Below are 12,801 nucleotides of genomic sequence, written 5' to 3'. Positions count from 1 at the left end.
CATATAAAACTATGAATTGAAATTTTAAATGGTTTAAAAGCATGTAGAATAGCATATGTAGACAAGTATATTTCTCCTTCTTTTTATCAAGAAGCAAAGACAAAAAGGGGGGAAAAAAAAGAAACAGGGCAGGGTTCGGTGGTTGAATCATCCGTCCCCACCAATGCCAAAACCAAATCTACGCCCTTGGTGCAAACACACACATCCACAGATAAACACCAATCAGGCATAACATGACAGACAAGTGAAGCGAATAACATTATTTTCCCTTCATCATAGCACGTGTTAGTGAGTGGGATATATTAGGAAGTAAGGGAACATTTTGTCCTCAAAATTGATGTGTTAGAAGCAGGAAAATTTTTAAACAATGGCCAGATTGTCATAACTAGATGACTGGACCAGCGTCTCTAAAACTGCAGCTCTTGAGCTGTGTTTTCATTCTGTCGTGGAAATCAAATCTACTCACTCTTTAGAATATAAACCTAACTCTTTTCTTCTAAAACAGTTTGAAAATATATGTAAAACATAAATAAAACCATCACAGATTAACGTATTGCAAATATGGGGAAAAAAGGGAAAAAGCCTGACTTCTTGTTGGTTATGTGAATAACCACAGTTTACTGCATAGATTATGTGTTGCTAGTTGAATGCAAATCACTGGATGCCCTGGATGTCATGTTGTAGCCATCTAAAAAAAACAAAACGAAAAAAACAGAAGAGTAAATGTATTCTGTGGCAAAAAAAAACCCTAATAATAATAATACAACAGTAGATACAGTACGACACGTACTACACCAGGAATCTGTAATTTTGTTGGCAGTTAAAATAACTGTATTAATAAAATTTTAAAAAATGGCATTTTGTATGCGTTGATGCACAACCCATCTAATTATTATTTTCCCAGCTGGACTGCCTGATCAAAGTACAAGCACACCTAAAAGCACACAGCTTTCACTTCATTTTTATATAGAACCTTAGTTGATAAATTTCCTTGATGGTTCTTTACCTCTTCCTTGTCTCCAGTTCCTTAAAAATCGAAGTCCACTTGATGTCGGGTTTCCAGCACTTGTGCTCTAAAAAAACAAAACAGAAACAAATCATGCAATATTAATACGAAGCAAATTAGCTATGATTCATAAGAAAGGAAAGAAGAAAGGAACATGAAACTCATGACTAGGAAACCTGTTCTTACCCCTGTCCTACTTCTGGAGGGTTGTGACCATGATGCTATTGCTAACCGCACCTGATAAATGAAATGTCAAATGTTAGAACAATACAATGAAAGTCACAAAGATTTGTTGTTAAAATTATTTGTAAAAATGCATTCATGTTGCCAAGCCAAACACTACAAGCAAACCATCTTGTATTTTTGCTGCTCTATGGTGATGTTCATCGGGCTTTTTTGTGTGCTTGTGTGAAACACGAACATATACACATAACTGTTATTTATTGAAGCATGGGCCCATCTGCTGTTTGCTACTTTCATCCTCAAGTCTGAGTAGTCATTTAGATGGGTTTACAGATAAACTATGAAATGGCACTGAAAGGGAAAGCTAGACTTGACAAAGGAGGATTTTAATGTATTATTACAATTTATAGTCCTTTGTCAGTAAAGATTAGGTGACAATTACTAAATTTCTTTTTTCCCAGTAAGCAGTATGTTGGTTAAACCAAATTTATATCATTTACCTTTAATTTTTAAGTAATGCAAGAATAATCATATATTCATTCATACACATCATTCATATATTAAATATTATTTTTCCTTGACTTAAAATCATTTTATTCATTTTTATTTTACCTGACTTAAAATTGAGCTGTACGTACCTTACCATCCAGCAGTGTTCCAAACACCAAAATAAAGAAACCCTTTTTTAAAAACAGAGTAACATGAGTTTATATGGATTCACCGATTAAAGATGCTACTATCATAGTATAGAGATAGGGCAAAATATGAATTTGTACCTGTAGCGAATTGAAGAATGCGAATGCAATATGGATTCCTTCATTTGTTGGATCAGCCAGAATTCCAGCTCCCAAACCCCAAGTTATGCCAAAAACTGGTGTGAGCACAGCCAAGCTGTTGGCAATAACCACTAAGACGTGCCTTTCCTCTGCTTGTGCAGCAGTTGTTCCAACCCTTCTCCTTATGATTTTGTACAAAACCACAACCAGGATAATGAGGTTCATCACCACTATTGATAGTGCAGGAATCACAAATGCCAGCAGAGCTTTGGACTTATCCCAGTTGAGCCAGCATATGGTATTTTCTCGGATGTATCCGTTGTCAGGTGCAGTTGCAGCTATAGTTACTGTTGCAATGATGACAGGAGCTCCATAGCCTAGAAAAAATCCAATGGCCAGCATAGATGCTTTAGACAAACCCCCACCAAAAACACTAGTTGTACGGTAGAGCAGCAGCATAGCTGAGGCCAGCATCCAGAAGAACAGGGCTAGGTAGAAAAAATGGATAAAAAAGGTAGCTGCAGTGCATGCTGGGGGGTTTTTAACTTCTGCATCTGAAATGGCCGCTCCAATTATAAACCAAATGTTTGCAATCAGGAGCGAAACAGCAATGTTAACAATGGCAACATGACGCAAGTAAGAGGTTTCATTGTTTCTTATTTTTCTCCAAATGAGGCCTTCAATGATGAGACATATGACCAAGGAACCCATGGAAATGCCAACTCCAATGTAGGTTATAATGTCCAAATAGAGTTTCTTCGGACTGTTCGGTGACATGAGGATGGAGAATGAGGTCAGGTGGTTGCAGTTGCAGGTGACAGTTTCCGTTTCATTTATGTTTAACACTAACTCGCAGCCCTTGCCATCCCATCCTCCCAGACCATCAAAGAGGCTGAAGTTCCAGAAGACACATTCAGGGTTTCCCAGTGTATCATTTAAAATATCAAATGTGAAAGAGATATTATTGATTTGGCCACTGGACTGAACAAGTACAACCCTGCCGTTTATGGAGTTGAGCGATGAATTGGCCTCATCTCTTGCAGGTAGTACGTTATCTAACGAGTTAAATACTATCATAGTGATTGTTTTGTTATCTCCATTAGACTCGGGTATTTCTATTGTCACTGAAGAATTAAATTCAGCATTGAAAGTGTCTGTGAATGTAGTTCTGTTTAACTGAATAAAGTCTGTCGTAATGTCAAAAGTTGTATTGACAAGATGAGATGTTATTGTTTCAAGGGAGTCCAAAAATGATGAGCTAACACTTTCAGCATCAGTGTTGTTTGAGATGCTTTTGGTATCATTTGTATTTAGAGTGTTCCATGTTTGCTTTGTTCCATTGATGGTGAGAACCCCTGCTGTTATCAGGACATTCTAAAGTAAAAAGATAAGAGTGATATTAGATTAAAAACATTTACAGTTTAGAATGTGAAAACTTTTGCAAACTTATCAACATACCTCCATTGAATCTCTGCTAATTGAGATATTGAAGGATGAAGTTTTGTTGGCTACAATGGTGAGTATTTGTACAATAGCTTTAATATTGGGAGGAGATGTAATCACTTCTTCAGTAAAATTGACAGTGACATTGCTGAGCTGTTCCAAAAATGCTGGCAAGGTAGTGGTGTCCAAGATCTGTGCGATTTGGACAGAGGAAAGAACAATGTTACATTTTATGTCCATTTAATAGTTTAATGTATCAACAGTCATAATCAGATAAGTTAGTGAAGTTAGTTTCTGAATCTGGGACTTGAATTTGGAGTCAAATGTAAACTATAACTAATTACTTTCTTAGTTGTTATTTATTTATCGTGGCTCAAGAGTTGGGAGTTCGCCTTGTAATCGGAAGGTTGCCGTTTCGAGCTCCGGCTTGGACAGTCTCGGTCGTTGTGTCCTTGGGCAAGACAATTCACCCGTTGCCTGGCAGTGTCTGGCAGCCTCGCCTCTGTCAGTGCGCCCCAGGGTGGCTGTGGCTACAATGTAGCTTGCCATCACCAGTGTGTGAATGTGTGTCTGAATGGGTGGATGACTGGATATGTAAAGCGCTTTGGGGTCCTTAGGGACTAGTAAAGCGCTATACAAATACAGGCTATTTACCATTTAACAGTATCTATTTTTGTTTCAGGGTGTTGCCAGTCTGAAACAAAGGAAATTTTATTTTAATAAAATAAAATACTCCAGATAAACTGGAGTGGGTTAAAAACACCACTGCACTCTACAGGAAGGGCCCGAGTTTTCTCAATTTTCTGAGGCAGCTGAGGTTTTTAAAATCTGTTGGACAATACTGGCAGTTCTCTATGAGTCTGTTGTGGTCACTGTCATCCTCTGCATGCTGGACCCACTTAAGGTGGTGTCGGAGAGTAGGAGCTTTTAAAAACAAAGAAAACATTTGTTGTTGGCCCAGACCATTACTACATCTTCTACTAATGATTCATGAACTGCTGTTAGAAACAACTAGAGAGCTAGATTACCTGAGACTCGTCAAGCAGGTTCTGAACTGCCAACAGGATGCAGTTGTCTTCAACATCTTCAAATTTTCCGCTCTCCTTACACACTGCAGTTATTTTTCCCACGTTGTTTGGTTGTGAACAGGGCACTGCAGCTATGAAACCTACATTTCCTTGGCCAAATGTGTCATCTTTACAGACAGCATCTATAAAGAAAGAGAACAAATACATCAGCAGTTTTAATATGTATTTTTCATTTTGTATGTGTTAATGCATGCTCACGTTCATACTTGTGAATATCTGAATGTATAACTAATACTCACTCTGTGAGGATAACTGTAGTGTTATTGCATTTGCAAATAAAGGTCGGTTTTTTAACTGACAGATGACTGTCTTTTCTCCTTGTTCACAACCTTGAGGTGTAGGATAATTATAGGTAATCGAAGTGCCAGTGCCTAAACAACAGCAACAATAAAGGTAAGTTAAAAAATATCCTAGAGAGTAGAACAATAGCAAGACCCAAAAGTTACAAAATAATGTAATTACATTAAATATGCTTTTGTGAAAAATATTGTGATATAAAATGTTTCTCAGTAACAGATTTGCCTTTTGTTTATTTTTGTGTTTTTGTGTCAGGCTTACCTGCTGCCGAAAAGCCCTGAAACTCAACCTCATACCCAGCATTCACACTGCAAATCAGAGCCACACTTCCTCCAGAACATTGCACATACCGTCTGATTGGTGAGACGACGATTGTGGGTTTTGTTTTCAGACTGAAGTATGTTGCAGATTTCTGATGAAAAAATGCTTTGTCATTTGTGCGCATGAGCCGACATTCATAAATTCCTGTAATGAAAAGTGAAATTTCAAATTAAAAAAACAAATGAGGTATGCAATATTTGTAATAACAATAACATTTTTGAATACTCCTGTTTTTCTCCCTTATATATTGAAACTTTGCTTTTTAGCACTACTAGCCTAAAACAATAATGTCTCCCAAATATTCATCCATTAACTAAAGGACAGTTTTCATAGAATTAGTTAGTCACCTCCAGTTACAATATTTCTCCATTTCTTTGCCACATTTCTCCAAATATTTTTTAACTTCTTAGCTCTGAACATGCATTTTCCAAAATACATTCAGTGAGACACTGTTTAATCTGTGAATGCAATAACTAACCCGAACCTTCATTCCAGTTTAAATCGACGTTTGTCAACAAGGCCATTTTTACCAAAGCATTGAGTTGCTTTGACATTGTGTAAACTGTGGTGATCAAAAGTTTTAGATAGTTCCCTGATACTGTTTTAGGTGGCTGACTCTAAAATTGAGTTCCTTATCTTAGGATTTCCTGAAAGCTAAAAAGCAGAATATCAGGCCATTCAAAATAGAATAATTCAGTGAATACATACACATACTAATACTCTATTTGGCCACAGATTCTCATAAACTGCACAGCTGCTACAATGTGCTTGCAAACACAAGAAGGGAAAATATCTGTCTGCCCCACACCACTGGCTGCACTCTTTTGCATCACTAAATTATTTTATGAAAAGTGAGCCATAGAAACTGGGAAAAACCATATAAGAGAACATTGCTCCCACCACGGTTTATTGAGGTGGTAAAGTAACAGGGCATAAATCTTCTGCACTGTATTTAAATAGTAACGTTTTTTTGTAGGTTTTCTGTGAGAGAATTAGGCCAAACCACTGGATACCTCTTCAAGACAATAAAATAACTGTAGTGTTATACTTACTACACTAACATACTGCACTATAGTCATTTTGGATGAAATTTTCTCTGCAATTTGTTTTTTTATAAGTTCTTCAGACTGATTGGTGCACTGACCTTCACTGTCCTTCATCACAGTTTTCTCTTAGTACCCAGGCAAGAGCAACACCAACATTCTGATTCTGCTGCACTGTAAGATGAATTTTAATCAGCCAATCAGAATGTTGGTGTTGCTCTTGCCTGGGTACTAAGAGAAAACTGTGATGAAGGACTTACATTTTATTAAAATTAAAATAATAAAATAAAATACATTTTATTAAAATGTACTCATATTGAAATGTATCAATACATTTCTTACCATCATCAGCACTAATAAACCTTGACACAGTTAAGTTTGATATTCCATCCTTAATTGAAATTTTGTGTTCTTCATCTTCATATATGAGCACCGTATTACGCCTCCACTCTGCTGCTGAGACAGTGCCAAAACTGAGATTCACTGGTGGAGGGCCACATGTTACAGTCACCATTTGCTCATAAAATCCATAATATGACGAAAACTTTAGGGAATCCGAGGCTTTAAGAAAAGGACAAAAATGTCACACAATTGTTGAACAACTATCTGTATCAATAGATATTCACAACATTTGAAAGCATAAATGTAAAAAACTACCTTACCCTCAAATATGACAGGGTATAATTTTGCCAGGTTGTTAGATATGTTCAAATTTAGTGCCTCAAAGTCTGGTTTAGAAGAAGAGGGAGCACTGACTTGATATTGGGCAATTGTACTTCCACTCCTGCAACAGAGAAGAGAATTCCCTTAAAAAATGTAACCACAAAAGAGTTGCCAACTTCTCACATGCGATGTGTTCACTCACTCAGGCCAAACAAGTCTCATGCCAAATAAAACAAACATCAAATCAGAATCAGAATACTTTATTAATCCCAAAGGAAACTGGGGATTGTAGCCGTTGATTATGGCAAAAATAATTAATTTACAGTAAATTGCAATTATATTTACAATTAATTTAAATTTTTATGTTTTTAGAATGAGTAGCAGACACAGTTTTACTGCATGTTGAGTTTTCCCTCAGTCACATTAATTTACAATTTAACAGTTGGAAATGTTTACAGTGAAGTCTTCATTGTGATGAGACAGGATAGAAATTTGATCACATAAAAGTAACCTACGTTTACTGTTTTAATTTCTTTTTATTCTTTCCTCCTAGTTTATTAAATAAAGTATTTGTAAACCTCGTGGCTGAAGGTATTAACAGGATCAGTGACAAAGCGCAGCCTTTGTATGCCCTTGTGTGAGTTCTGAAGTGTTTAACATCAATTTCCCACTCCCCTGTGGGCAGTCTTTATCCTTCAAACTCAGGTCCTCTGCCAGATGCCTGCAAGCTTGAAGAGTCCTGCGCAGGATCTTTACTGTTCCTAGGACCACCCACTTCTAGATATAGACCTCAGATGTTGTTCCTGGGATTAGCTGGAGCATGTATTCACCCTCCACAACATTCTCATTTAAAGTAAGGCTTTGTTTAAAAATAACATAAAATAAAATGTGAAAATTGTGTTCTTCAAATGAAGTGTATAACTTCAGAAAAATTCAATGAAAAATTAATTTTCAAATGAATCGGGATCCTGACTGAACAGTCCTTTTTTGCAGATAATAAATCTCATCTTAAATCTTAACAACTGAAGGGTAGCAGAGACTCACTTTCTTCCCTTCTTTTAATCAACTTTCCTACTTTGTTGCTTAGTGAGACACCTGAGCTCTAGCTTTTCCTGCCAGGATTTTCAGCCTGGGCTTGAATGGAGTCAGGCCCATTCTCATTTGCCTACTGGGGAGCCTGGACGATATTTAGTTTTTATTTTGTTCAGTCCCGGTTCCCATGCTTGGAAGATTACTATATTTCAGCTCAACTGAGGATCCTAGTGTGCTAGTGCAATGTAGACTACCTAGCAAGAAATAGAAACAGTTGCCTCAAGAGATTTTCCGATTCAGGCAAGCTTAGGGAACGTGACACTTATTAAAAAACAAATTAATCAAGGAAACCAATGGATTAACTTGCCTTTAAAACTCTGGTTACAATTTCTTAATAAGAATGATTGGAATGAGTATGATTTTGAAGATGATGATGATTTTGATTTCTTACCCAATAAGTTAGACGCAAGAAATCAAAAATGGGCAGGGCAAGGCTTAACGGCATATTGTATGTTTTATGATAAGGGAACTCTTAGAGACTTCCAATCAGTAAAAGATCAATACCAGTTAAGCAATTCAGATTTTTTCAGGTTTCTTCAAACCAGGCATCATCTATAGAACTTTATACCTAAGTGAACAGATCTTTTCTCTCTTCCCATTTTGAACATATTTGTCAAGGCTTACCATGCAGATCCTGGCCTCAAGGTAATTTCTAGATTGTACAAGGGTATAAAAGAGGTTACGAAGTTGAATACTATCTACATTAAACAAAAATGGGAAAGGGAAACAAATATGGCAATTTCAAATGACATCTGGTATCAGCAGTGTGCCTTTAAGTGGAGAATTTGTAGTTCTAATATATGGAGATGTTTTGGTTGGAAGAGTCTCTGTAGGTTTTTTATTACACCTGCACAAAGTAAACACTATTCTAATCACTTTAGCTGCTGGAGAAACTGTGGGGCCCAAGGAATAAAACACTTCCACTTGTTTTGGTCTTGCCCATTGATCAACACTTTTTGGGTATTGATTCACTCTGAGTTACAGAACATTTTTAATATGCAACTCCCCTTTAATTGGGATGAACTTTTGTTTGGATATTTATACTCAGTGAATGTAGATAAAATGTCCAAGCTGTTATATTGTATTCTGAGTCTGGCTGTCTGAAAGACTATTACTAAGAAATGGCTAAGTGTTAAAATCCCATCACTAAATGACTATTTATGGGGTGTTTAAAATGGAAAGAATTACCTTCTCTAACAGATTTCAATATGGTATATTCATTGAGATTTGGGATACATGGAAACATTACATTTTGACAAGGAGACCCGATTTAGTTTGAATCTCTGTAATTCTGTATGCCATATTTTTGAACTGCTATGTGCCATGGGTATGCATGTATGTGTGTGTGTGTGTGTGTGTGTGTGTGTGTGTGTGTGTATATATATATATATATATATATATATATATATGTGTGTATATATATACTAGGGGTGCAACGATACACAAAATTCACGGTTCGGTTCGATACTTTGGTGTCACGGTTCGATATTTTTTAGATACAAAAAAATGTTCATGCTTTTTTAATTTGTCATTTATTAAAATTATAAATATATATTTTAACTCAAAAGTACAGTTTTGAAATTTAATGTTGCTGAAACAACAAAGTAAGAAAAAAATAAATCTATCTGATCGAGCAATCCCTCATCTTTGGAAACGAGAGTTTATTACAGAGAAATGGCTCTTTCCAAAATAAAAGCTATACTATACGCTTCTTCTGGGCTATATTCTCAGCAGCATATTAAACATATCAGGTCCTCATAAGGAGAATCATGTGCTAATGGCTGTCTAAATGACTCGGGTAAAGTTTGTAGCATGCATGCTTGTTGTTTTTGTCTGCTTCCACTTGTCTTTGCACTAGGATGATGTCGGCGTAAATGTGCAGTCATATTCATTGTGTTACAACTAGTGCTGTCAGCGTTAATCTGAAAGGGCGTTAACGCCACAACACGGCAAATCTCTGTTAACAAGCTACCGCGGATCGCCCTGTGCGTGGGGCTGGACAGCGTCAACACGTTAACGAGCAAAGTGCAGTAGTAACGCAGTAGTTCCCACCCATGCAATTGAGCATTGCGTGGCACATCCGACATACTGTTTTACTTTTGTCCATGACGCGCTTATGTTGTGCCCTTAAACAGGGGAAATAGTGAGGAGAGGTGAAAGAATGGCACAGACACGCAGCTCTCACTCTCACTCGTGTGTATTGAGTTTATAAAAATACTTTAGATAACATTAACTTTAACACTGGACAAAAACCTATACAGACAGCAACAGAAAAATATTCACACAACATGGCGGAGTACTAGCGAAAACTAGCATAGACAGCAACAGCGTTTAACTTGAACTTCTCAGCAAAATAGTCCGCAATTCACATCTTCCGCTACAATGAACAATGATAACAACATAATCAACAGTAACACACATTTATACAGTTCTGTGCATGGCAGTTACCTTAAACAGGGGAAATAGTGAGGAGAGGTGAAAGAATGGCACAGACACGCAGCTCTCACTCTCACTCGTGTGTATTGAGTGAAGGAGGCGCGCGAACCCACCTACTGGAGCCCTGAGGCATTACCAATGGATCGACGCACAATCAACCCAGACAGAACTTTCACTACTTATCTCCCTCTATATTCCCACTGCATATTCTATTCGAAAACAGTCAAAGCAACAAATAAAACATTAATAAAGACATGACATGAAATGTAAGGAACAGAGATGTACAACTCCAAAACTAATCAAATTTATGAATTTATGATCCACCACACTTACCTTCAGGGTCATACTTCACATGAAGACCAAAATAGTTCCAAAGGCCAGATCTGAATGAGGGTGTGGGAGGTTCAATTTGCCATGTTGCAACGAGCTTAGCTTCTGTCTTGCTGTGCAGCCTAGGCGGAGTAGTCGAACGCAGATTTGTATTGTTCGATACATATGCGTACCAAATCGAAAGCACTGTATCGAACAGTTCAATATCGATACGAGTATCATTGCGCCCCTAATATATACATACATACATACACACACACACACACACACACACACACACACATATATATATACGTTTATTTCAAAAAAAAGAGAAAAAGAAAAGAAGATGAAGAAAAAAAAAACTTGTTAGGAGTACTGAAGTTAATAAAAAAAGACATTGTGAGTTACCAGAAGTGAATTAATTTTGCTTCTATTTGTTGGTTTGTTACTTCAGCTGTGATCTGTTTGCGACAATGACAAAAAAAACAAGGAATAAATATCCCATACAGTTAGTGAAATGAGAACACAAGAAAACTAAATGACACAGAAAAACAGCAAATAAAGACTTACAGTGTTGTTGACATTTCTGTGAAAGTCATTGGTTTCCTGATTGTATTCTTCCTTGAATTCAACATCCATAGTTATGTTAAATGTCTCAGTCGTTATTGTTGCTGTTGTTGATGTTGCGTTTATTGTGTTTGTTGTTGGTGTGGTTGCTGATGTTTTGTTTGTTGTTGGTATGGTTGTAAATGTGGTGTTTGTTGTTGGTGTAGTTGTTGATGTTGTGGTTGTTGCGTTTGTTGTTGGTGTGGTTGCTGATGTTGTGTTTGTGGTTGGTGTGGTTGTAAATGTGGTGTTTGTTGTTGGTGTAGTTGTTGATTTTGTGGTTGTTGTTAGTATTGTTGTTAATGTTGTGTTTGTTGTTGTTGATGATGTTGTGGTTGTCGGTGGTGGTGTAACTGGCATTGTTATTGTTGTGTTTGGCATTGTAGTTGTTGTTACTGGTGGTAACGTAGTTGTAGTTGCATTGAAAGCTGTGGAGAATAAATTAAGAACCAAGAAAAAAGAAGGGAATTTTACACTAGAAAATTCAAACAGAAATAAATGTATTAAATACATATTTTAATACATTTAGGGAGTCTTGATGCATTCTCAATCATCCAGGAAAGTAAATCTCCAAAAGTTGAATCTGTTCATCTGGACATAGCGTTTTGTGGGAGAAACGTTTCGTCACTCATCCAAGTGACTTCTTCAGTCTCAGCTGACTGCAGGTTTCCCCAAACCTTATAAACAGTATATTTGCATAATGACTGAAACCAGCCCACTGAAGAATGGGCTGTGAGGTCAGTTCCTTAATCATAATTATGCAAATTCTCATGACCATTGATCAACAATCACTGACCAAAAACCACTGATCAAAGAACACTGATCAATGGCCATGAGTACCATTCACAGAGAGTTGGGGAATGGGAAGAGGAAGAGTACGAGTACAGGAAGAGGGTGATAGACTGTCTGGCTATTGACAGGCTATTGACCGGACCTCATACCACAGGCTGTACCCAAGGGAGTCTACACCAAGTCTGTATGGTTTACCGAAAATACATAAGCAGGGTGCACCTTTAAGACCGATTGTCTGCATGATCAACTCTGTCACCTATAACATCTCCAAGTTTCTGGCTTCGATCCTCAACCCGCTGGTGGGCAGCTCTGAACACCACATCCAGAACAACCTGGATTTTGTTGAGAAGGTGAGAGATGTCATTATGGAGGCAGATGAAACCATGGTCTCCCAGTCACGGAAGCGTTGGAGGTAGTCCGTAAGAGATTACAGGATGACACCAACCTCAGCAACAGGACCACTCTCAGCATCGACCAAGTGTGTTTGCTTTTGGAACTGTAAATGGCCTGTATTTATATAGCGCTTTAATTGTCCCTAAGGACCCCAAAGCGCTTTACATATCCAGTCATCCACCCATTCACACACACATTCACACACTGGTGATGGCAAGCTACGTTGTAGCCACAGCCACCCTGGGGCGCACTGACAGAGGCGAGGCTGCCGAACACTGGCGCCACCGGGCCCTCTGACCAAGTGTCTTGCCCAAGGACACAACGACTGAGACTGTCCAAGCCGGGGCTCG

General features: G+C 37.7%; 1 protein-coding gene across 1 annotated transcript; it reads right to left on the bottom strand.

The window, feature by feature from the left end:
* Positions 1 to 203: 203 nt before the first annotated feature.
* LOC102077966 (adhesion G protein-coupled receptor F4-like) lies at positions 204 to 11,384 on the bottom strand. Its single transcript, XM_005463138.3, has 13 exons — positions 11,231 to 11,384; positions 11,069 to 11,121; positions 6,820 to 6,941; positions 6,500 to 6,718; positions 5,055 to 5,258; positions 4,736 to 4,867; positions 4,437 to 4,618; positions 3,424 to 3,600; positions 1,966 to 3,339; positions 1,828 to 1,869; positions 1,193 to 1,243; positions 1,007 to 1,073; positions 204 to 688 (listed from the first exon to the last, which is right to left on the bottom strand). Exons 1-13 carry the CDS (start codon positions 11,297 to 11,299, stop codon positions 630 to 632), a joined length of 2,751 nt encoding a protein of 916 aa, XP_005463195.2. The 5' UTR covers positions 11,300 to 11,384; the 3' UTR covers positions 204 to 629.
* Positions 11,385 to 12,801: the final 1,417 nt, after the last annotated feature.

The sequence above is a fragment of the Oreochromis niloticus genome, linkage group LG3 (assembly GCF_001858045.2).
Source record: "Oreochromis niloticus isolate F11D_XX linkage group LG3, O_niloticus_UMD_NMBU, whole genome shotgun sequence".
NCBI lineage: Eukaryota > Metazoa > Chordata > Actinopteri > Cichliformes > Cichlidae > Oreochromis > Oreochromis niloticus.
The sequence above is the reverse complement of the archived record's forward strand: the minus strand, read 5'-3'. Positions and strand labels throughout refer to the sequence as shown.